Source organism: Rhincodon typus, chromosome 20, assembly GCF_021869965.1.
Source record: "Rhincodon typus isolate 14 chromosome 20, sRhiTyp1.1, whole genome shotgun sequence".
NCBI classification, from domain to species: Eukaryota; Metazoa; Chordata; class Chondrichthyes; order Orectolobiformes; family Rhincodontidae; genus Rhincodon; species Rhincodon typus.
Genome location: NC_063351.1, coordinates 12,703,349 through 12,728,413, shown reverse-complemented (window position 1 = coordinate 12,728,413; position 25,065 = coordinate 12,703,349). Strand labels below are relative to the sequence as shown.

At 42.3% G+C, this 25,065-nt stretch overlaps 1 protein-coding gene across 10 annotated transcripts in view; it reads left to right on the top strand.

The window, feature by feature from the left end:
* The first annotated feature begins 5,895 nt into the window (after positions 1-5,895).
* LOC109929472 (monocarboxylate transporter 12) overlaps positions 5,896-25,065 on the top strand; it is a 53,177-nt gene continuing 34,007 nt past the window's right edge. For 2 of the 10 annotated variants that reach the window (XM_048609020.1, XM_048609010.1), the window contains exon 1: positions 10,602-10,638. In XM_048609020.1, coding sequence (XP_048464977.1) covers positions 10,625-10,638 — 14 coding nt within the window. In that variant the 5' untranslated portion in view covers positions 10,602-10,624. Of the gene's footprint in view, positions 5,990-6,414; positions 6,527-6,680; positions 6,997-7,154; positions 7,201-10,601; positions 10,639-13,258; positions 13,474-14,440; positions 14,460-17,530; positions 17,585-25,065 lie in introns of those variants that run through there. The other 8 variants (XM_048609017.1, XM_048609016.1, XM_048609011.1 and 5 more) reach the window with 8 other exon arrangements.

The window sequence follows — 25,065 nt, the reverse complement described above, 5'->3', positions numbered from 1 at the left end:
TATATCAATTGAGGATGCAGGTTGCATTGGGTGTGGTTCAGTTTCAATTCAACTAAAAGGTTCTTTTCCTTGTGCATACGACTTTCTTGTTTTGATATTCATCCCTACATTTTCAACAGCTGATACATTTACAAAAGCGGGAAATTCATTACCAAAGATGTTATTTTAGAGACTCTAAATTTTGAATGTTTGACCTTGACATTTCATTCCTTTTCCAATCTTGGCAGCCTCTGTGCAGTTGCTCTGTAATATTACTTAGAATCAGTATGTTAATCTCGTAAAAGTTAAAGTTTGTGAGCTTGCACAGTAGATACTGCAGTGTGTTCCTCGGACACCCCCATGGTAACAGTGCTCTAAGGAGCATGTATTTCAAATTAGAATAACTGGAATTGAAAACTGAGAAGCTAGTTGGTACATACCAAGTACTGGGTACTTGATATCAGCCAGACACTTCTTGAGGCTGTGACCACGATGGTCATAATTAGAATCAATGCACTCTGCAGGCTCAGAACATAATTAACTGGCTGACACCCAACATACAAGAGAAGAAAAGAAACTATACCTGACTGAAAAAGAGAGGGGTCAATGTAATCTTACGACCCGCACTTCGAATTTAGTTCGTTTGTTTGATAACTTTACCCTGTAGAGGTCACAGTCAAAGTAAGTGGTGTGTCTTTGTTGTTAAGTTTATTTTATTTTAACCTGAATTGTGGAATTATTAATCCTGCAATTCCTTGAAAATCAATCTGCTAGAAAACAAAATAACTTATAAAGTGAATTAAAACTGAGGTCGGCTTTGTCTCCCTGTTAGGACTTGTCATTTTACAAGCCGATCTTTCACGAAAAGATGCATTTCTATTCAGAACGTTTTGCGAAGTGCCTCACATAGTTCAAATTTAAAATTACATAAGATGCAGTGTAGTTGTTTCTTCCAATACATGCGAGATTCCTCACTACACTACAATTTTCAAAAATTAATTTATGGGATGTGAATATTGCTGCCTGGGACAGCAGTTATGACCCACACCTTGTTGTACAGGTTGTGTTTACAAAATGCATTTCACATGAAGCATTCTGGTGCATACTGCCTGAGGATGTTTCCATGGTTTCCAGCCTTGTGGTGTAAGGCCACAGGACTGATCTTTTTATCTGGCTGGACTCTCTTTCCAACCGTTCATTATATGCCAGAATGATAGACACATTAAAGCAGATTATAATTTTCCTAGCTCTGCCGTTTCAACAAAATGCCCATTCTTTAGTTTAAAAATTGGAATGGTGTTTTTTTGGTGTTGATTTTGGGATATTTGTATTTTAAAATGATATTTGTACTGGACGAATCAGCAACCTGCTGACTATTCACATTTTAAAATTGCATTCTGTACTGTGACCTTTGATCAAGTTAATACTAAACAATGTAATGGTCACCTCGCAAGTGGGACCCTTGTGTTGAGCCAAGTTAAAAGTTTGCAAAACGATGTATACTGTGTCTATTCTCTCAAGATGCAGTAACACGTTTTCACTGTTCTATAACTTTATGAGTTTCAGACCTTTGAGTTTAGTTACTGAGGCATAAACGTGTGGTTTTCCTTTGGAAACTTGTTGCTGGCCCCTGTTGTTAACTCGAGGTTGTTGCTGACTTTGCTGTTTTCATCACGATGGATTTAGACACCCGCCCCACAGTAATGTAAGCACACTGAGCTGGGAAATGTGAAAGGCTCGATGCTTAGGAAAGCACTGTTTCACACTGAGAAATGTTTCCTCTGGGCATGTAGTCCCCGAGGTTTAATCCAAGTGATGGCTTTTTTTTTGGTAAATGAAACAATATACTTTCCATTTGATTTTGGGAGCCCAGTCTCCATAAATTGAGGGCGACAGAATTTTGTAGCACAGAAGGGTATTCTGATGTTGGAGCTAATATTTATGCTGCAAATATAACTTCCTTCTAAGTGAGTAGCATAGCAGAGTTGTACATCATATTTCTCTGTTGCAGAGAGATGTTTTGCTTAACTGTGTGTATGGGACCTAACTAGCTTTGGTGTCCCAGGTGCTGCTTCTTGCTGAGTCCAAGATGTTTTCCTCAAAACTCTATACTTACACCGCACATGTTTACCACAACCCTGAGAGACATCAGTTCTGAGGAAGGGTCACCGGATCCAAAACGTTAACTCTGATTTTTTCTTCACAGATGCTGCAAGAACTGCTGAGCTTTTCCAGCAATTTCTGCTTTTGTTCCTGAGACACCATTTGCCTCCTTCCAGATCTCTGCAAATCGTATGATACTGAAATCATTACGTCATTTTACATTCTGCTAATCTCATTACTCATACATTTTAAGGTATAAAATGAATCAAGCCATTAATTTAAAGTTTAAAAGTTCTTTCTTCTCCAATAATGTATCACAGGAAGGTAGTAAACCTTGTAATTTAGTTTTTGTTTTTAATCCTTTTAATAAATTAATTTCAGCCACGAAAAGCCAAGCCTTGGAAGGAATGTACTCAGTTAAACAATATTAAAGCCCCCTCTCTTTCTGATTTTAAGTGACTGAGTTGTAATGTGTATGTTTCAAAATAAAATTATATGCAGTGAAGGAAAGAACTGTAGTCATCCTATCACATTAAACTGTACCTTTTCATTACATAAAAAAGGCAAATGGTTTGATTGTAGTTTTCTTCTTGGAGTTCTCAAATCAAAGTCCACCGTGGAGTATCTGAACAACTTTAATCCACAAAGTGCCTCTAATGTAATGCAACATTCAAAGATTCTTCACAGGTAGATTATAAAGCAAAATTTAACACTGAGCCACATGTGGCAATAGTAAGGGAGATCACCAAGAGCTAGGTCAAAGAGGTAGGTTTCAGACATTGTCTTAAAAGAGGTAAATGAGGTACAGAGGTGGAGAAATGTGGGGAGGGAATTCCAGATCTTGCAGTCTAGGTAGCTAAAAGCATTGCCACCAACTGTGAAGTAGTTCACACTCATCCTGTTGGTGGATTTGGTTGTTATCATTCCAACTATTTGCTATAAAATACAGATGTCCACAACGTGTCTCCAAACAGATAGGGTAGAGTAAAAAACTAGCTCTATCTGCAGTTCCTACTATCTCTGATACAATTTTAATCCCACTGCGAAGCCTCTTCTAAGGAAGCCTTCCTGCTCCTATGATGCTGCTTGGCCTGCTGTGTTCATCCAGCTCTACACCTTGTTATCTCTATATTTGTTGCTGTGTATTACTGAAAATTAGAAAGGTGGAATTACATACAGTGGCATTACAATTAATCTTTAACATATCAGGATTGAGAACTAAATTAGCATATGTGAAATTGATTGTTTGATTGATTTTATTGTCACATGTACCAAAATACAGTGAAAAGCTTTGTTTACAGGTGGTACAGGCAGATTACAGCAAGCAAAGGATGTACAGATCAAAAAGACTTAGAGCCATACAGGTTACATTGCAAGTTACATTATTCTTCCTCAGGCGGCTCAGGAAACTTGGCATGTTCATAAGGTCCCTCACCAACTTCTACAGATGCACCATTGAAACATTCTGTCTGGGTGCATAACGGCCTGATATGGCAACTGCTCTGCCCAGGACTGTAAGAAACTATAGAAGGTGGTGTGCACAGCTCAGATAATCATGGAAGCTAACCTTCCATCCATGGACTCCATGTATATGGCTCGCTGCTGCAGAAAGGCTGCCAACATCATCAGAGACCCATTGCACCCTGGTGATAAACTTCTACAATCTCTTCCATCAGGCAGGAGATACAGAAGCCTAAACACACGCATGAGCAGGTTCAGGAACTTCTTCTACCTGGGTGTTATCAGACTGATGAATGGTATCTCTACCCTCAAATAATGCTGATCTTGCTAACTTTGATCTCGCTTAGTGCACACCCTATGCAATGTAACCTGTATGCCTCTGTCTAAGTCTTTTTGATCTGTACATCCTGTGCTTATTATGATCTGCCTGTACTGGTCATAAACAAACTTTTTCACGGTATTTCAGTATGTGACAATCAATCAATCAATAACTTGGGATTCATGACTCCAAAGTCATCAGTTCCTCCCAAAACTGGTTATCCTTACCGCATCATGTTTCAAATTACTGATTCCAAATAATTTCTTTCAGACATTCTGTTTAAATGAGTCAACATTACCTGCTTCAAGAATCTTCAAATCTTTTCCATAAATTTACCAATTGTGTAGTAATATTTTGATTTGTTTATAAGTTAATAACCCTCCCATCTGGCTTGTGACTTGTTTTCTGTTCTGGACAAGTTGAATGAGTTGGTCACAGTCAAGTTTATTTAAAATCTTCAGTTATCCTATCACCCCTCAGGCTTTTCACGTGAGAACATGCTCAGTTTACAGAACTGTTTCTGAGAATCCAGTTTCTTTATTGCTTTGATCTCATATATCCCTTCAATAGCTGCAATATCCTTTTCATATTGCAGTGACCGCAATTGTGTTGTACATGCAGTCATAATAATGAATTTGAGGTGGGTTTTTAATGGATTTCAATGTCTGATTGTTTTATTTGTGCCTGAAAATTGTTTTGACAGCTTCAGTCTCTCAGTTTTCATGCATGTTATTTCCTTTCCATTAAGTCGTAGCCCCTTTCTAGATTTTTTTGTCCCAATTTCTTTGTGTTGAATTTCAAATCCTTCCAGAGATATTCCAGTTCACTTCTGGTGTCAACTACGTTCATTTGCTTTGTATCATCCGAAAAATTGCCAAAATGCTGGTCAATCCTAATGTTAGATCATTTGTGGAAATATTTACTAAAAGACCTCCCAAGATACACATCCCTCTGGGACCTATTTGTAATATTCTCCCTGGTTGGTTGTAATCCCTATTACAGCATCGTCTGGGCTTTAACTGGTCAACTATTCATTTTTTAAAAAAAGACATCTGCTTTCTTTATTTCCAATATCAACCATTACAGAGGAATTGTGTTAAATAGTCATACTGCAATCCAAGAACACTGAGGAAGCCAGTTCTGAAGAAGGGTCGCTTGATCTGAAACGTTACCTCTGATTTCTCTCCACAGATGCTGCCAGACCTGCTGAGCTTTTCCAGTAATTTCTGTTTCTGGTAAATCTCCTCTGCACCATTTCACGTGCAATCACATCCTTCCTATAGTGAGGTGACCAGAGCTGCACACAGTACTCGAGCTACGGCCTAAGCAGAGTCCTGTACACATGACCTCCCTGTTCTTGTAACCTCTGCCTGGACTGATAAAAATGACACAGTATGGAGGCGGAGGGACACAGCAGGCCAGACAGCATTAGAGGAAGTTGACACTTCGGGTCGGGACCCTTCTCCAGAAGGGTGTTCCTCCAGGTCCACACTGTGTCATCTCGAACTCTAGCATCGGCAGTTCTTACTATCCCTGGACTGATAAAGACGTGTCCCGTACGCCTTCCTTATTTGCCCTGCCACCTTCAGGGAAGGCATTTGTGCAGTGGCTTGTGAAGCGATGGCAGTGTCCCTATCTCTGAGCCAGAAAGTCCAGGTTTAAGAGCCACCTTCTGGAGTGCCCGAGCACGTTGATTGAAATACCCGTAACAGATAAACCCTGAGTGATTTTGTTGGCTTTACAAGGCTTGATCCTGGATGGTGCCACATAAATGCACGTCCTTTCGTTCCGGATCGCTTAGGAGAAACTGCTCGGTTTAAGAGAGACCAGCGATTTCACTTCATTGAGTGTTTAATAAAATGTATTGTCAAAACAAAACGGTGTTTGTTTCAGATTCACAGTGGGCTGATAGGAGACACCTTTTAATGTAAAGGCAATTAAAGAACTATTTATCGGAATTACAGTTTTAGAAGGAGGGAATTGATCAGTCAGATGTTGGGGGTGGAGTAGATTCGCAGCTAAATCCTTTGCTGTTCAGAGCTATCCGGGCTGTCCTAAACTGGACGCTCTGAGATAAAGGAGGGAGCTGACTGATCTGCTGGATAGTTAACCGCAGGCTCTTCTGGGGTAAGTCGATTTGAGCAGCGTGTGCTCCGGATTGCAGTTCTTGATGCAAGCTTGCCTTTTATTTTTTTTTTTAAAAATGAAAGCGAATAATTCATTACACGGCACATCTGGGTGAAAGTGGACTTTCTTGGCTGCTTGAACAAGCAAACATTAAAAAAGAATAATAAGTGCCGGGTCTCTTTCTTTTCTTGCAGTGTTTCAAACTGCAATACGTTGCCATGAGTGTTCCCCCCACCCCAGGCAGGTAAAGGTGTGTTTTGCTTTCCACTTCTGCTGTTAACTAAGTGCAGGAGCTCTCAGTGAGGGAGTTCTTCCAATTGAGGCTAAGGGATGGAATGGAAATAGCGAATTGTCGTTGGAAATAGCTCAGTGCTGCCACCCAGACTGGAAATGGTGTTCTACAACTCCACTCAGACACGGAGTGAGGATAAATCCTTTATCTTAAAGTGTGGAGCTGGCGATGAAAAGATCTTGTAATGTAGCTGTAATGTTTGAGCTTGTCTGGATAACTCGTACCGCTCACTCACCAACCTTTGTGTGAGTATTCAGTATTGCATTGGCTCCAATTATACTTGGCTGGCAATGGTCTCGTTTCCTGTCAGGTTGTCAAGAAGGGGAATCAGCACAAGGCAGACACCAAGAAATCCAACAGGGAATTCGGGGGCGGAGAATAAAATCTAATTCTAAAAATGACCACAAGAATGTGGGAATGAGGAATCCGAGACGAACGGAAGTATTGGATGGGATGCATTTGAGAGAAGCCTGACAATTGCGTGTGAGAGGGAGGGGAGATAGTTCTGAGAAATAAAAGTATGGGAGGAGTCGCAAGAGGAACATAAACACCAGCGGGGACTGAGGGAGTGTGTTTGTGTGATAGTAGGAACTGCAGAGAATCTGAGACGACAAGGTGTAGGGCTGGATGAACACAACAGGCCAAGCGGCATCAGAGGAGCAGGAAGGCTGACGTTTCGGGCCTAGACCCTTCTGTTTCTTGGCTTGGATTCCAGGTAATTCCTTTAAACGGTGGGAGTACAATGCGGAGACACTATACATATATGTATAATATATATACTATATGTTCAAATTGATATCAGGAAATGTATTTTCTGTCACAGAGTGACAACTGCATGGACTAGTCTTTCTGAAAGAGTAGTGAAGACTAAAACCCTGGAACCAGCCAAGGATCAGTGGTAACGTTTACACCTCTGAAGGTAGTAGATTTGAGTACCATACAATCCAGTACCATAGTTTAGTGCAGTACTGAGGGACTGCTGCTCTCTGAAGAGAGCTGTGAATCAGACAAGTTGTCAAATTGAGGTCCTGTCTCCCCGCGCTCCCTGCTGAATTGGAAATATCTGATGGTTGCATTTTATAGAATGGAGTATCCTCATCTTCGCCTACTTTGTTGTCTGTAGAACTTTTAACGTGCAATTTGATTGCTATTAGACCGCTACATCAGAATATGATTACACTTCAAAGACACTTAAATTTTGGGTTCTTCTGAGGTTGCGAAATGTGCAAAACAAATGTAAGTCTAACCGGAAATTAGATAAAAACCGAAAGAAGTGCAGATGCTACAAATCAGAAAGAAAAGCAAGAATTGCTGGAAAAGCTCAGCAGGTCTGGCAGCGTCTGTGGAGAGAAATCAGAGTTAACGTTTCAGTTGTAGTGACCCTTCTTCAGAACTGGAAATTAGATGTTGCACTAGGGACATATTGCAATCTCTGGACGGTGTACTGTAATTATCCTGTTTAAAAAGAGCAGTTGAAGCTCATTAAATAAACAAGGTGCAAACTTTGTTATAACTGTAGCAGGATCAGTGTGTATGGGATTGTTCACGTCAGTGTTGCTGTGCATTCTGCATGATGTACTGCAGAAAGAACTAAATTCTTTTTAAAGGTTTTATTACTCTTGCTATCTGTAGTCTGAATGCCTATCTTCTATTCTTTTAATTGTAGAATCCCTACAGTGTGGAAGCAGGCTATTCAGCCCATTGAGTACACACCGACCCTCTGGAGAGTTTCCCATCCAGACCCAACCCCTCACCCTATCACTGTAACCCTGCATTTCCCATGGCTAATCCACCTAGTTTGTGGGTAATTTAGCATGGCTAATCCACCTAGCCTGCACACTGTGGGTAATTTAGCGTGGCTAATCCACCTAGCCTGCACATCTTTGGACTGTGGGAGGAAACCCACAAAGACACGGGGAGAATGTGCAAACTCCACACAGATAGTCACCTGAAGGTGGAATCGAACCTTGTTCCCTGATGCTGTAAGGTAGCACTGAACCACCGTGCTGCCCAACAAATAAGGTTGCAAAACAGTAAGGCTGCCAAAGTTTCTCTCTCTGTCTCTCCCTCACTCTCTGCACTTCATCCCCCTGACTCAAGATACAGCAGAACAGTTATGAGACACTGCCAAGCAGATGAGGCAATGGAACGACACCACCTACATGCACACCATGAACAAGAAACTGGGGGACCTTGGTATTACCACCAGCAGTAGCCAAGTCTCCCTGGTACCACCTCAGGGAAAATCCATTGTCAATTTATCCAACCACACTCTTCAACTGGACGAGATCAAAGTTCTCAGCTGAGGACTCAATTTCTGCTCCACCACTAAAAAGGACCCCATTGGTCTCGTGGCAGACACAGAGGAATTTATCAGACAAATGAGACTCCAGGAATTCTTCCAAGATGTCAGCAGTGAGCCCAACGAGACAACCAATGAACCAAAACAGTTGACAGAGAGAGCCGGGGTGGAGCGACCGAAGAGGAAGGAGTCGAATTGGAACCCTCCGGGGCATTGCTGCCCGGGGCTTGTCAGGTATGCTCAAGCTGCCAGAGAATGCATGAATGCCAGATTTATCAGCCACACTCATGCGGTAGTGCAAAACATCACCCAGGCACAATGCAACACCATCCATGCTCTCAAGACCAATCACAACATTGTCATCAAACCAGCAGACAAAGGAGAAGCCATTGTCATACATAATAGAACGGACTACTGCAAGGAACTGCACTGACAACTGAACAACCAGGAACATTACAGACAACTACCTACCGATCTAACCAAAAACACATCCGTCAACTGAACAGACTGATAAAGACTTTTGATCCAGTCCTTCGGAGTACCCTACACACTCTCATCCCACGTACTTCCAGCGGAGGGGACTTCTACTGCCTTTCAAAGATACACAAAGCCAACACACCTGGATGTCCCATCGTATCAGGCAATGGGACGCTGTGTGAGAACCTCTCTGGCTATGTCGAGGGCATCATGAAACCCATTGCATGGAACCCCCAGCTTCTGTCGCAACACTACAGATTTCTTACAGAAACTCAGCACGCACAGACCAGTCGAACCAGGAATATTCCTCGTCACAATGGATGTTTCAGCACTCTACACCAGCATCGATGATGGCATCGCCGCAACAGCTTCAGTACTCAATATCAACAACTGGCAATTTCCAGACACCATCCTGCAGCTCATCCGCTTCATCCTCGACCACAGTGTCTTCACCTTTGACAACCAGTTCTTCATCTGGACACAGAGAACAGCCATGGGGACCAGATTTTCTCCCCAACATGCCAACGTTTTCATGCACAAGTTCGAACAAAACTTCTTTGCTGGACAGGACCTCCGAGGGAGAGGAATCACTGAAACGACTACATAGCGATAGCAAACAAGTGTCATCCCAACATTAGACTTACCATGGACTACTCTTCAGAATCAGTGTCGTTCTTGGACACATGCATCTCCATCAAGGACGGACACCTCACTCTACCACAAGCCTACGGATAACCTCACAATACTGCACTTCTCTAGCTTCCACTACAAACATATTAAAAAAGCCATCCGCCATGGACAAGCTCTACGCATACATAGGATCTGTTCAGCTGAGGAGGAACACTAACAGACACCTGAAGGTGTTGAAGGATGCCCTCATAATAACAGGATATGATGCTTAACTCACTAATCGCCAGTTCTGACATGCCACAGCGAAAAACCGTAATGACCTCCTCAGAAGACAGACACCAGATACGTCCGATAGAGTGCCCTTCGCCATCCAGTACTTCCTGGGAGCGGAGAAACTACGCCAGGTACTTCACAGCCTTCAGCACATTATCGATGACAATGAGCATTTCGCCAAGATCTTCCCCACAGCTCCACTTCTCGCCTTCAAACAACCACCAAACCTTCAACAGACCATTGTTCACAGCAAATTACCCAGCCTTCAGGACAACAGCGACCGCAACACGATGCAACTCTGTCATGGTAACCTCAGCAAGACATGTCAGATCATCAACATGGACACTACCACCCACCATGTACACGGCAGATATTCATGTGACTCAGCCTGCATTGTTCATCTCATACACTGCAGGCAAAGATGTCCCGAGGCATGGTATATTGGCGAAACCATGCAGATGCTACGACAACAGATGAATGGACACCGTGCAATAATCACTAGACAGGAATGTTCCCTCCCAGTGGGGGAACACTTCAGTGGTCAAGGACGTCAGCCTCGGATCCCGGACTTCAGGATACACAACAACACAGTGTCGCTGAGTAGCGGATGATAGCCAAGTTCGGTCCCCATGAGGGCGGCCTCAACTGGGACCTTGGGTTCATGTCACACTACAGGTGACCCGACCCCACTATACATTCTCACACACACACACACTCATGCACATAAACACATACACAAACATTCTCTAAAACAAACACACTCACATGCACACTCTCACCCACACGCGCACACAAACACACACACACACACATTCTCTCTCCATATCATACACACACACATGCACACACACACTCTCTCACTCTGTCTCTCTCCCACACACACACACAGACTGTCTGTCCCTATCACATGCTCACACACACAGACTCTCTCTTTCTAACTCTCTCTCTCTCTCACACACACACACATACACACATACACACACACACACACACACACACACACTCACTCTGTCTCTCTCCTACACACACACATGTACACACACACACACACAGACTCTCTCTCCCTATCACATGCACACACACACACAATCTTTCTCTCTATCTGGTTTCTCACACGCACACACACACACACTCACTCACTCTGTCTCTCTCCCACACACACACTCACACACTCACACACACACATACTCACACACACACACACACTTATACATACACACACACACACACACACACACACACACAAACACACATATGGGGTGAATTTGAATTTGCAGATTTGTAATTGCAGATACATTCCATTTTGTTCAAAAAGCACACAACTTGTAGACAGTCGGTCAAAGTAGCATTTTATAAATTCCTACTTTGGAAGCAAAACCAGTCTGACTCCAAGTTAAAACACAGACAGATTCTAAACAAGGCCTCACACCTAAAATGCATTGTCTGATCTGAGGTGTCACCTCTCGTTATCTCAGGGCAGTGACTTGAAAGAAATTCTGGGATTTGCATATTAATCAATCAAAACCTGCATCTCCTTTCTAACTGATTAACGGTTTAGAAGCCATCTTCGGTTTGTTCAATATATTCGCATCAGTTCTATGAGCCTTTGATCTTTTACTTATAAATTCTGTACCTGATGCCACCTCTCTCACTAACACCAGAAGAAGGAATGGGGCTTCAAAAGCATATGTTTTCAAATTATCCTGTTGAACTATAACCTGGTGTTGTGTGGTTTTTGCACTAATTGGTTGGAAGACTTGTCCCTGACCCATCAATAGATTCTGATTTCCCATTGGGGTGAATTTGTGACAGAAACAAACTTGCCGCATGAAGATCCAGCCCATCTCTCTCAATCATCATTCAGTAATTAAACACTAAGTACTTTGTATGATGAACGCTAAACCACATCTTTTTTGCCTGTTATCACAGCCAAAACATTTAGAGTCACATATCAGAGATAACAAGGTGTAGAGCTGGATGAACACAGCAGGCCAAGCAGCATCATAGGAGCAGGAAGGCTGACGTTTCGGGCCTAGACCCTTCATCAGAAATATAGTCATCAGTCATATATCACCAGTGTTTACAAGGAGCTACCTTTTCAGAAGTCCTTGTGATATTTAGGCAGAAACTTTTGCAAAGTCGTAGGACTTGACTTTATCCAAAATTAAGGTACAAGATGTAGCTCAATGTCTTCAGGAACACTATTTCTCTGAAGCATGTAAACAGTGACTATTGTGTTTCTCAGCTCAAAAATGTGCATGAGTGAGTCAGATTTTATGTAGCCACTCCTCACTGGGCTGGAGAGAATTCTGCAATTTACCTGACTTTCAGATCCGGGTTGAGAGGAAGTAGACTCCAGGTTTCTGCACTTCACAAGAATGATTATTTATTACAAATAAACAAATTCTCACTACAGATTAACAATTTTGAACTGTTGAAAATAACTTTACTGCTCAAAGCTCTAACCTTCTTATAAACATCCCCTACGCACACACTATTTCACACACTCTCTCTCTCACACACACTCTTTCTCTCTCATTCTTTCTCTTTCACACTCTTTCTCTCTCTCACACACTCTCTCTCACATACTTTCTTTCTCTCACACTCTCTCACATTCTGTCTCCCACATCCTTTCTCTCTTACCATCTCTCTCTCTCTCACTCTTTCTCTATTTCTCACACACACTCTCTTTCACACTGTCTCACACTCTCTCACACACTCTCTCTCTCACACTCCAGTGGTTCCTGTTCACAGGGTTTATTTTGATGACCAGAACATTGCTTGTTGGTTTTCCGTCTCCTGTAACTTTCACTTGTTTGCAGGAGGCACAGGGTGACTGGTTCACACTTATATAGGTCTTTGACTCATCCATAAAATATTACCGCCTCCAGCAACTGGAAAGGGGAAATAAACTGGTGATTTTCTGGCTTGAGATGCTTTTTACTGTGGAGAAGAAAAAACCTCCTTCTCCTCCTGAGGTCCAATAGTTTCTGCCCAAACATTCATACCCCCAAACTGTTCAGCTACCTGGGAGACAATCACATAATTGCTGGCACACAGACGGCCTGTATCATCTATAATTAGTCACTAGGTCCCAGAACAATCATCTGCTTGTTGCCAGCCAAAGCTCCATTTTTGTATATCCTTGGCTCCAGTTTATCTACAAACTAGATTTCTACCACTGCTTGAACAAGCAGCTGTTTAAACAGCACTTGCAATGAATGTTAGGTTACTTGTGTTTTAAAAAAAATGTTCAGTGATCCTTGATTTTAAAACAGTTCTTTTCCCATGTTAGTCCACAATCAAAATAGAAAACAGATACATCTTTATGTATCCAGGATGGATTGATATCAACAGAGGAGGAGCACTGCAGCTTTCTTGACAAAAACATTGTCGTTTGGTGTGCTTCAAGAGAAGATTAGCATTTATTCACATGATGGCACATCATGATCTGTGATTGTGAATGGAACTCCCTCAAAGTAGAAATCCTATCTGACCCTAAACAACAAGGTACTGATAACTAAGCGGTCCTCTCTCATTCTGTATTTGATATTGACTGAAGAAAGAATGACTTTTGACAGATTAGCTTCCAGAAGCTGTAGCTAAATTGACACTTTCAGGTGTCCTAGACGAGATTCAGCAATAATTTGATGCAAAATCTGGGCAATTAATTGCTTCTTAGTGAACTTTAATTTGACTGGAGTTCAGTTTGTGAAAGCAATGTCAAGGCCCTGTTAAAGGAAGGATTAGAGAGAGATGGAGAATTGAGAAAGAGAAAAAAAGGGAGAGAATATTGCCAAAGTCTCTTGCCAAATGTTAAGGGGCAAAGAGAGAGACCATCTTGGAGAGAGGGTGTTAAGATCAGATGTTGTACATATGGAAAATTACAGCACAGAGAGTGTCCCTTTCGCGAGCAGGACATAAGCGATTGGGTGAAAAGTGCTGCTCTGGGGATAGACAATAGGTTGACCATGTTGAGATGGGATGTGAGAAAGAGACAGCAGTTGTAAGAAGAAGTGTAAATTATGTATTTTACAATATTTTAAGTGTGTTGTCAGTGAGAAAGGCTGAGGTTGATGTTCGGCATTTGAGTGGGTATGGGCACAGCAGGTTTGACAAAGGATCTGGACAAAACCAGTTAGCTTGAATTTTTCTAAATTTGCAGCTATTATCTCTTTAACAATCCATTCTAACACTCACTACAGAGTCAAGCTAAGTGGCCTATCATTTCCTGTCTTAGCATCCCTGTCATCTTGAAAACAGGAAGTATATTTGTTACCTTCTAGTCTGACTGAACTTTTACTACATCGAGTGAATTTTGAAAACTAACACCAAAGCATCTACAACCTCTGCAACTTCTCTTAAGTCACTAGGATGAATTCTATCTGGGCCTAGAGATTTTCTCAGAGTCAGACAAAGGCTGAGAGAGTGAAACTGTGAATTTGGTTCAAAGTGGGAATTCAACTGGTGTATCTTTTCCCAGTTCAGTTTTGGAGGTAAGGCCAGTTTCAAACAATAGCTCCTAAGATAAAATAGCTTAATAGCTCAAAAATAAGATGGGCGCAATCACTCTGAGAGGATTATACTTTAGACTCCCCCCGATAACCATTGAGGAGCAAATATGTAGGCAGAATTGAGTATAGGAGTTAGGAAGTCATGTTGCAGCTTTATAAGACTTTGGTTAGGCCACACTTGAGAGTATTGCATTCAGTTCTGGTCACCACATTACAGGAAGGATGGGGAGGCTTTGGAGAGGGTGCAGAAGAGATTGCTGCCTGGATTGGAGGGTATGAGCTATAAGGAGGGGCTAGAAAAACCCAGGCTGTTTTCTCTAGAGCAGGGGAGGCTGAGAGGAGACTTGATAGATGCCTATTTAAAATTATGGATGCGTAGATAGGGTTGACGGTCAGAATCTTTATTATACTAGAGTTGAAATGTCTGATACTAGGAGGCATACATTTAAGGTAAGAGGGGGAGAGTTTAATGGAGATGTGAGGGGCAAGTTTTTTGCAAGAGGGTGGTAGGTGACTGGAACACGCTGCCAGGGGTGGTGGTGGAGGCAGAGGCAGATACAATAGAGGTGTTTAAAGGACTTTTAGATAAGCGCATGAATATATGAGGAATGGAGGGATATGGACCAAAGGCAGGCAGAAGGGATTAGTTTAATTTGGTGTCATGCTCTGCACAATATTATGGGCCGAAGGGCCTGTTCCTGTGCTGTACAGTTCCATATTCTATGTTCTAATTAAAAAAGGTAGTTGAATAGTTGTGGCAGCTAGCATTCAAGCCCCTGAAGTCCTTAGTCTAAATAAGGTGCTAATTACCATGCCAAGGAAGGGGCCCTGTGCAGATACATTAAGAAAGGGATCTTTTGCACCTCACAGTTAGCAAGGAGCGCAGTTAATGCGACTGGAGACATTGTCAAAGAGACACAAGAACTAAGTGACTGAAACTGGGAATTTGGTTCAAATTGGATATTCAATGCATAAGGGAACAGAAGTGCTTTAAGTAGAGTTTACTGCAAGAAGTAAAATCTTCGGAATAAGCAGTAAACAGGATAAGATAAAAGGCATGGATTGAGAAGCTGACATATAGTGAAATCAATGGCAGAGTGAAATCACAAACCACCAAGTGATGTGAGTGCAGAAAAAGCACACGATTGGTTAGTAGGCTTGGAGAGTTTTTCCAGTCTTTTAAAGTTTGTATTTAGGTGTCTAGTATTTTTCTTCTCACTTTCTTGAAAAACTGTTTAGAACATAGAACATGGAATTGGAATGGGCCTTTTGGCCAGCAATGGTGTGCTGGACATGACGCCAAATAAAACTCATCCCATGCACATTCATGTGCTTATCTAAAAGTCTCTTAGAAACCCCTATCGTATCTGCCTCCACCACCAACCCTGGGAGCACGTTCCACACTCCTACCATTCTCTGTGTAAAAAATCTGCTCCTCACTTCTCCTTTGAACTTTCCCCCTCTCACCTTAAATGCATGTCCCCTAGTTTTAGACATTGCAACCCTGGGAAAAAGATTCTGACCATCAGCCCGTAGTGTTCAGGGATGTGTAGGTTAGGTGGGTTATAGGGGGATGGGTCTGGGTGGGATGCTCCAAGGTCGGTGTGGACTTGTTGGGCCAAAGGGCCTGTTTCCACACTGTAGGGATTCTATGATTCTATGATTCTATGAACCCTATCTATGCATCTCATAATTGTATAGGTTTCTATCAAATCTCCCCTCAGCCTCTGCTACTCCAGAGAAAACAGCCTGAGTTTTTCTATCCTCTCCTTATAGCTCATACCCTCTAATCTGGGCAGCATCCTGGTAAACCTCTTCTGCACCCTCTCCAAAGCCTCCACATCCTTCCTGTAATGTGGCAATCGGAATTGAACGCAATATTCTAAAGGTGACCTAGCCAAAGCCTTACAAAGCTGCAACGTGACATCCTTATTCTTGTACACAATTCCCCGACTAGTAAAGGCAAGCATGCCATACGCCTTCTTCACCACCCTATCTACTTGCATGGCCACTTTCAGGGAGCTATGCACTTGAACACCTAGATCCCTCTGTACATCAATGCTGTTCAAGGTCCTGCCATTTACTGTATACTTTTCCTTAACATTTGATCTCCCAAAGTGCAGTACTTCACACTTACATGAATTAAACTCCATCTGCCATTTGTCTGCCCACATCTGCAACTGATCTGTATCCTTTGACAACCTTCTACACCATTCACAACTCCACCGATCTTTGTGTCATCTACAAACTTACTAACCCACTCATCTACATTTTCATCCAAGTCATTAATATATATATCACAAACAGCAGAGGGCCCAGTACAGATCCTGAGGTTCACCACAAGTCATCGACCTCCAGTTTGAAAAACAACCTTCCACCACTACCCTCTGCCTTCTGTGGTCAAGCCAATTCTGAATCCACATGGCCAAGTCACCATGGATCCCATGCATATTAATCTTCTGGATGAGCCTATCATGAGGGACCTTGTCGAAAGCCTTACTAAAATCCACGTAAACAACATCCACTGCTCTACGCTCATCAATCACCTTCATCACCTCCTTGAAAAATTCAATCAAGTTAGTAAGACATGATCTGCCCTGCACAAAGCCATGCTGACTGTCCCTAATTAGGTCATGCTTCTCCAAACATGCGTAAATCCTATCCCTAAGAATTCTTACATATTAAATGTTAAAGTATAAGATTGATACTAGTGTTTCTTTAGTTAATATTAGGATAGTGAAGTGTAAAGAGAAGAGAATCTAGAATGATTAATTCAGAAATTAAGTTGATATGAAAGTGGGAGCAGGATGGATGATGTATTGCTGCTGCAGCATGTGTAAGCAGCTGGAATCCAGGATAATCCAGCGCAAACACATCTGTTCTAAGTGTTGCAATCTGAGAACTTTGGATCTGAGGTGAGAAGCCAGAGTGCAAGGTACAGATACTTCTCCACATCCTGCTCCACACTTTTGCTTCAAGCAGTGGTCATTTCCCTCAGTCAAGGGAATTAAAACAAAATAACTAATGCATTAATTGTTTTTTTATTTCAACAGGAGCCAATGATTCACTTTAATATTGTGAATTTACAGAATAGAACTACAAATTAAGTGAGTACTCGAATACGTTCTCCATTTGAGTTATATCACTCAGTGTATATGGCAGGACATATAGTTCACTACAAACTACATGACTTGGCAGATAACAAGGTGCAGAGCTGGATGAACACAGCAGGCCAAGCAGCATCAGAGGAGCAGGAAGGCTGACGTTTCGGGCCTAGACCCTTCTTCAGAAATGGGGGAGGGGAAGGGGGTTCTGAAATAAATAGGGAGAGAGGGGGAGGTGGATAGAAGATGGATAAAGGAGAAGATAGGTGGAGAGGAGACAGACAGGTCAAAGAGGCGGGGATGGAGCCAGTAAAGATGAGTGTAGGTGGGGAGGTAGGGAGGAGATAGGTCAGTCCAGGGAGGACGGGCAGGTCAAGGGGGCGGGATGAGGTTGGTAGGTAGGAGATGGGGGTGGGGCTTGGGGTGGGAGGAGGGGATAGGTGGGAGGAAGGACAGGTTAGGGAGGCGGGGACGAGCTGGGCTGGTTTTGGGATGCGGTAGAGGGAGGGGAGATTTTGAAGCTTGTGAAGTCCACATTGATACCATTGGGCTGCAGGGTTCCCAAGCGGAATATGAGTTGCTATTCCTGCAACCTTCGTGTGGCATCATTGTGGCACTGCAGGAGGCCCAGGATGGACATGTCATCTGAGGAATGGGAGGAGGAATTGAAATGGTTCGCGACTGGGAGGTGCAGTTGTTAAGTGCAAACCGAGCGTAGGTATTCTGCAAAGCAGTCCCCAAGCCTCCACTTGGTGACTTGGCAAACAGGTTGGACAAGAATCATTCAGCTGGGTTTGGGAGTGAAGACTCGAAGTGACAGATTCTGTGTGTGTGAAGTGCAGCCTTGCAGCTGTTAGTCATTGTGCTTGCTTTAAGCTGTCAAACTAAGTTAGTGGATTGTCAGTGGCAGATGCTTAAACAGATATTTCAGAATGCTCAGAAAACAGTTATTCTGGTCAAAAATGGACTCGTGGGAATGAGACATGGTTGTCACAATCGGTGTTTAACGGCCTCAAGCAAACACAACAAATATGTCTCATTCTCACGAGCCCTTTTTTGACACTTAATACATGTTTGCTCAGCATTTTCAGGTATCTGCTTAAATATCTGCCACTGCCATACCTGGTCCTGTGTAATGAGACAGGAATAATTAATGACCTCATAGTTAGGGATCCTCTTGGGAGGATTGATCACTGTATGGTTGAATTTAGAATACAGATGGAGAGTGCGAAGATAAAATTCAATACAAGGAAACTTGAACAAGGGGAACTACAATAGAATAAGGGAGGACTTGGCTAAAGTAAACTGGAAACAAAGATTTTATGGTGGGACAGTTGACGAGTAGTGGAGGACTTTCAAAGCAATCTTTCAAAGTGCTCAGCAAAAGTATATTCCAATGAAAAGGAAGGACTGTAAGAAAAGGGGTAATCTGCCATGGGTGTCTAAAGAAATAAGGGAGGCTATCAAATTGAAAGAGAAGGCATACAAAGTGGCCAAAAACAGCATGAAACTAGAAGACTGGGAAAACTTTAAAGGTCAACAGAAAGCCACAAAAAGAGCTATAAGGAAAAGTAAGATAGAACATGAGAAAAAACTAGCACAGAATATAAAGACAGATAGGAAAAGTTTCTATAAATATATAAAACGAAAAAGAGTGGCTAAAGTAAACGTTGGCTCTTTAGAGCATGAGAAGGGGAATTTAGTTATGGGATATGATGAAATGGCCGAGGCATTGAACAGGTATTTTGTATCGGTCTTCACAGTGGAGGACACTAATAACATGCCAGTAATAGACAAAGAGACGAAGGTAGGTGAGGACCTGGAAACAATCATAATTACGGAAGAGGTAGTGTTGGGCAAGCTAATGGAGCTAAGGATTGATAAGTCTCCTGGCCCTGATGGAATGCATCCCAGGGTACTAAAAGAGATGGCGGGAGAAATAGCTGGTGCACTGGCAGTAATTTTCCAAAATTCACTGGACTCTGGGGCAGTCCCAGCAGATTGGAAAACAGCAAATGTGACGCCACTGTTTTAAAAAGGGAAGTAGACAAAAGATGGGGAATTATAGACCGGTTAGCTTAACCTCTGTAGTGGGGAAGATGCTTGAGTCTATTATCAAGGAAGAAATAGCAAGGCATCTTGATAGAAATTGTCCCGTTGGGCAGACGCAGCATGGGTTCATGAAGGGCAGGCCATGCTTGACAAATCTTCTGGAATTCTATGAAGACATTACGAGCGAGGTGGACAATGGGGACCCAGTGGATGTGGTGTACCTAGACTTCCAAAAGGCCTTTGACAAGGTGCCGCACAAAAGGCTACTGCATAAGATAAGGATGCATGGCATTAAGGGTAAAGTATTAGCATGGATAGAGGATTGGTTGACTAACAGGAAGCAAAGAGTGGGGATAAATGAGTGCTATTCTAGCTGGCAGTCAGTGACTAGTGGTGTGCCTCAGGGATCGGTGTTGGGACTGCAATTATTTACAATTTATATAGATGATTTGGAGCTGGGGACCACGTGTAGGGTGTCAAAGTTTGCAGATGACACTAAGATGAGTGGCAAAGCAAAGTGTGCAGAGGACTGTGAAACTTTGCAGAGGAACATAGATACATTGAGTGAGTGGGCAAAGGTCTGGCAGATGGAATACAATGTAAATAAATGTGAAGTCATACATATTGGTAGGAGTAATAGGAAAAAGGATTATTACTTGAATGGTAAAAAGTTGCAGCATGCTGCTATGCAGAGGGACCTGGGTGTCCTTGCACATGAATCACAGAAGGTAGGTCTGCAGGTACAACAAGTAATTAGGAAGACAAATGGAATTTTGTCCTTCATTGCTAAAGGGATTGAAATAAAAAGCAGAGAGGTTATGTTGCAGCTGTACAAGATGCTGGTGAGGCCACACCTGGAGTACTGTGTGCAGTTTTGGTCTCCTTACTTGAGAAAGGATGTACTGGCACTGGAGGGGGTGCAAAGGAGGTTCACTAGGTTGATTCCGGAGTTGAGGGGGTTGGCTTATGAGGAGAGACTGAGTAGATTGGGATTATATTCATTGGAATTCAGAAGATTGAGGGGGGATCTTATAGAAACATATAAAATTATGAAGGGAATAGATAAGATAGAAGTAGAGAGGATGTTTCCACTGGCAGGTGAAGCTAGGACAAGAGGGCATAGCCTCAAGATTAGAGGGAGCAGATTTAGGACTGAACTGAGAAGGAATTTCTTCACCCAGAGGGTTGTTAATCTATGGAATTCCTTGCCCAGTGAAGTCGTTGAAGCTACTTCAGTAAACACTTTTAAAAAAAAGGTAGATTTTTTTTGAACAATAAAGGAATTAAGGGATACGGTGAGAACGCGGGTAAGTGGATCTGAGTCCACGAAAGGATCAGCCATGATCTTATTGAATGGCGGAACAGGCTCGAAGGGCCAGACGGCCTACTCCTGCTCCTAGTTCTTATGTTCTTATAGCTTAATTTTCCAGCCTCCTTTAGGCTAACCTTTCTTCGTACCTCTGTAATTGACCTTATTTAAGTTGAGGACATTGGTTAGGGATTCTCACCCTCAAACTGAATTTGAAGGTCTCTCATATTGTAGTTGCTACCCCTCTTGAGGTTTCTTACATACGGGATCTCTTATTACTCCCCTTATTAGTACGGATTAATGGCCAAGTGGTATTATCACTAGACTATCAATCAAGAGACCCAAGCAATAATCCGGGTTCAAATCCCATCATGGCAGATGGTGGAATTTGGACTCAATTAAAAATCTGGAATTGAAAAGCTAATGAAGACCATGAAAACATTGTCAATTGTTTGGAAATACCCAGGCAGTTAGGGATGGGCAATAAATGCTGAGCTAGCCAATGACACCTGTATCCCATCAATGAGTCATAGACCTGTATAGCACGGAAACAGACTCTTCGGCTCAACTCATCCATACCGACCAGAAATCCCAAATAAATCTAGTCCCATTTGCCAGCATTTGGCCCATGTTCCTCTAAACTCTTTCTATTCATATACCCATCCAGATGCCTTTTAAATATTGTAATTGTACCTGCCTCCACCACTTCCTCTGGCAGCTCATTCCATACATGCACCACCCTCTGCGTGAAAAAAATGTTCCTTAGTTCCTTTTTAAGTCTTTCCCCTCTCACCTTAAACCTATTCCCTCTCGTTTTGGACTCATCCAAATGTACAAGGAATGGAGGGATATGGACCTTGGCTATTCACCCAATCCATGCCCCTCATGAGTTTAGAGACCTCTATAAGTTCATCTCTCAGCCTCCAACACTCTAAGGAAAATAGTCCCAGTCTATTTAGCCTCTCCCTATAGCTCAAACCCTCCAACCCTGGCAAGATCCTTGTCAATCTTTTCTGAACCCTTTCAAGTTTCACAACATCCATCCTACAGCAGGGAGACCAGAATTACACGCAGTATTCTAAAAGTGACCCAACCAATGTCCTGTACAGCTGCAACATGACTTCCCAACTCCTATACTCAATGCGCTGACCAATACAGGCAAGCATACCAAACACCTTCTTCACTATCCTGTCTACCTGCGAATTCACTTTCAAGAAACTATGAACTTGCATTCCAAGGTCTCTTTGAATAAATTTTTTTAAAAATCCTACCACGTTACCAATTGCTGGATCTAAAATAACCTATTCTGGAGTTGTCGCCCTATAATCATGTCTCTGTAATCATTATCAAGTCATATTCATTTATTTCTATTTGATCCATCAATTAATCTATTTTGTTAGCAAAGTTGTGTGCATTTGGAGCAAGAGCCTTCACTTTTAACTTTTTAACCTTTTTATTCTCTCTAATTCGAATTTCTGCTGCATTTTTCTGCGTTCTGTTTTTTACCCCTTCCTATCAAACTGATGATAATTTGCCTCTTCACTATGCTGCCGCTCTACTCACTTGTTTTGTTTTCATACTTTGTCTTCCCTTCAACTGAAACACCCTTGCCCCACACTAATTAGTTTAAACCCAACTATGACCCGAGTTATTTGGTCTTCCAGGACACTGGTCCCAGCATATTCAAATGAAACCCTTCCTAATGGAACAGCTCTCTCTTTCCCAATGCCCCATGAATTGCAGCCCATTTCTCCCACACCAATCTTTGACCCACACATTTACTCCTCCAATCTTATTTACCCTACTTCAATTTGCACATGGCTTGGGTAGTAACCCAGAGATTATTGACTTTATGGTTCTTCTTTTTGTTTATTTAGCCCCCAGTTGCTGATAATTCCTCAAGGTGTACCTCTTTCCTAGCCTTATCCAGGTAGTTGGTACCTACATGGACCATAAAGCTGCTTGTGTTTATATGAGGATCCATCCAGGTGACACCTAGGATTTTCCACACATTTATTGGATTTATTGTTGTCATACCTACAGAGATACAGTGAAAAGTGTTATTTTGCATGCCATAAAGGCAAATTGTCCCATAGAAAATGCATCAGGCTAGCAGAACAGAGTGCAGAATATAGAGTTACAGCCACAGAGAAGGTGCAGAGAGAGAGAGATCAGAATTAACATTTGAGAGGTCTGTTCAAAAGTCTGATAAAAGTGGGGAAGAAGCTGTTCCTGAATCTGTTTGTACATGTATTCAAACTTCTGTATCTTATGCCCGACAGAAAAGGGTGGAAGAGAGTATAACTGGGGTGGGAAGGGTCTTCAATTATTTTGGTTGCTTTCCCAAGGCAGTGGGAAGTATAGGTAGAGTCAATGGATGGAAAGCAAGTTTTCATGATGGACTGGGCTGTGTTCACGACTCTCTGTAGTTTCTCGTGGTCTTGGGCAGAGCAGTTGCTGTGATAGGATGATTTCTGTGATAGGCATAGTAGACCATTCAGCCCCTTGAGCCTGTTCCATCATTCAATTTGATCGTGGCTGATCTGTGGCCTATCTCCATATACCTGCTTTTGGCCCATATCCCTTCATACCTTAATTTTTAAGCAACGTCAGATTTCAAATTCACAATTGATCCTGCATCCATTTGCCATTTGTGATCAATTATTGATGACACAAACCTTTTGCCTGCCAGCAGCTATGTGATTGACTCCCAGGTAGCTGGAACAGTCTGGGAATATGAATGAAAACTGAAAGAACTGCAGATGCTGGATGCAAGTTCTGAGGAAGGATCACTGGACCTGAAATGTTAACCCTGATTTCTCTCCGCAGATGCTGCCAGACCTGCTGAGCTTTTCCAGCAATTTCTGTTTTTGTTGTTGCTGGGAGTATGAATATTTGGACAGAAATTGTTGAGCCTCAGGAGGAGAAGGAATGTTTTATTTTCTCTACAGTAGAAAGCATCATAAGCCTGAAAATCGCCAGTTTATTTCCCCTTTCCAGTTGCTGAAGGTGGTGACTTTTTAACCAGTCACCCTGTGCCTTCTGCAAACAGGTGAAAGTTTCAGGAGTCAGAAAACCAACAAGGAATGTTCTGGTCATCTGAGTATATCCTGTGAACAGGAAACACTGGACTATCTTCCCACACTTTCCCACTGCTTGTTTTTTTTTCCTGTCTGTGTCTGTGTCTATGTGTGTAGAGGGGGTGTTTATTATGGGATGAGAATTTTGACCAGTAGAGTTATTTCCAACAGTTCAAAATTGTTACTCTGTAGCGAGAATTTATTTATTTGTAATAAATTGTCATTCTTGTGAAGCGCAGAAACCTGGAGTCTGCTACCTCTCAACCTGAATCGGACGGTCAGCGAAATTGGTTCATTCTTTTAAACGTCTTTAATTTTGTGATGACTCCGGGTACAGTGGGGCTCCGTTTCCAACACATTATGCCAATGAGGTGTGACTGTATATAAAACATTAGCTGTATCTTGTACCTTACTTTATTTGAAGTTCCAGTCCATTGACTTCTGCCTAGATAACACAAGGGCTCCTGAAAAGGCTGCTCCTTGAAAACACTGGTGATGTATGACGCTAAGTATTTTGACTGCATTGTAGCAGGTAGGCAGATTCAGAAAACTACCAGAAGAGCTTGATTTCAACACACTTGCCTACAGTTGCCACTTTGCACTCCAGTGTTACTGTACCCTACTTGGCTTGTATCAGTTAGACTGATCTATATTTTGTCTACATTAGATGAGTGCCAAGAAGGAAGCAATGATTTTCTATGTGACAACACACTGAGTGCTCTAGTGGCAAATCAGGTAGATGGGGAATATATGTTAGCTTCTTTGGCTAACAGAGATGTAAAAGCAATGCTTTGTGGGTCTGTATTTTGGGACATAGATACTGCAGATCACCAAGTGCAGCCTTCCCCGTCCCCAGACAGCCCAACTCTGTCTTCCCAGAAAATTCAGATGTAGGAGTGGGGGTGTGTACAGTGTGAATGAGGCAAACTGTGAATTTCCTTCAGTGGTGCCACTGTGAAGATGAATATTATGGTAAGCATTGTTTAAGTCATTACTGTGAATAGTTAGTCTGCTCATAAATTTAATTTGTAAAAAAGTTGGAT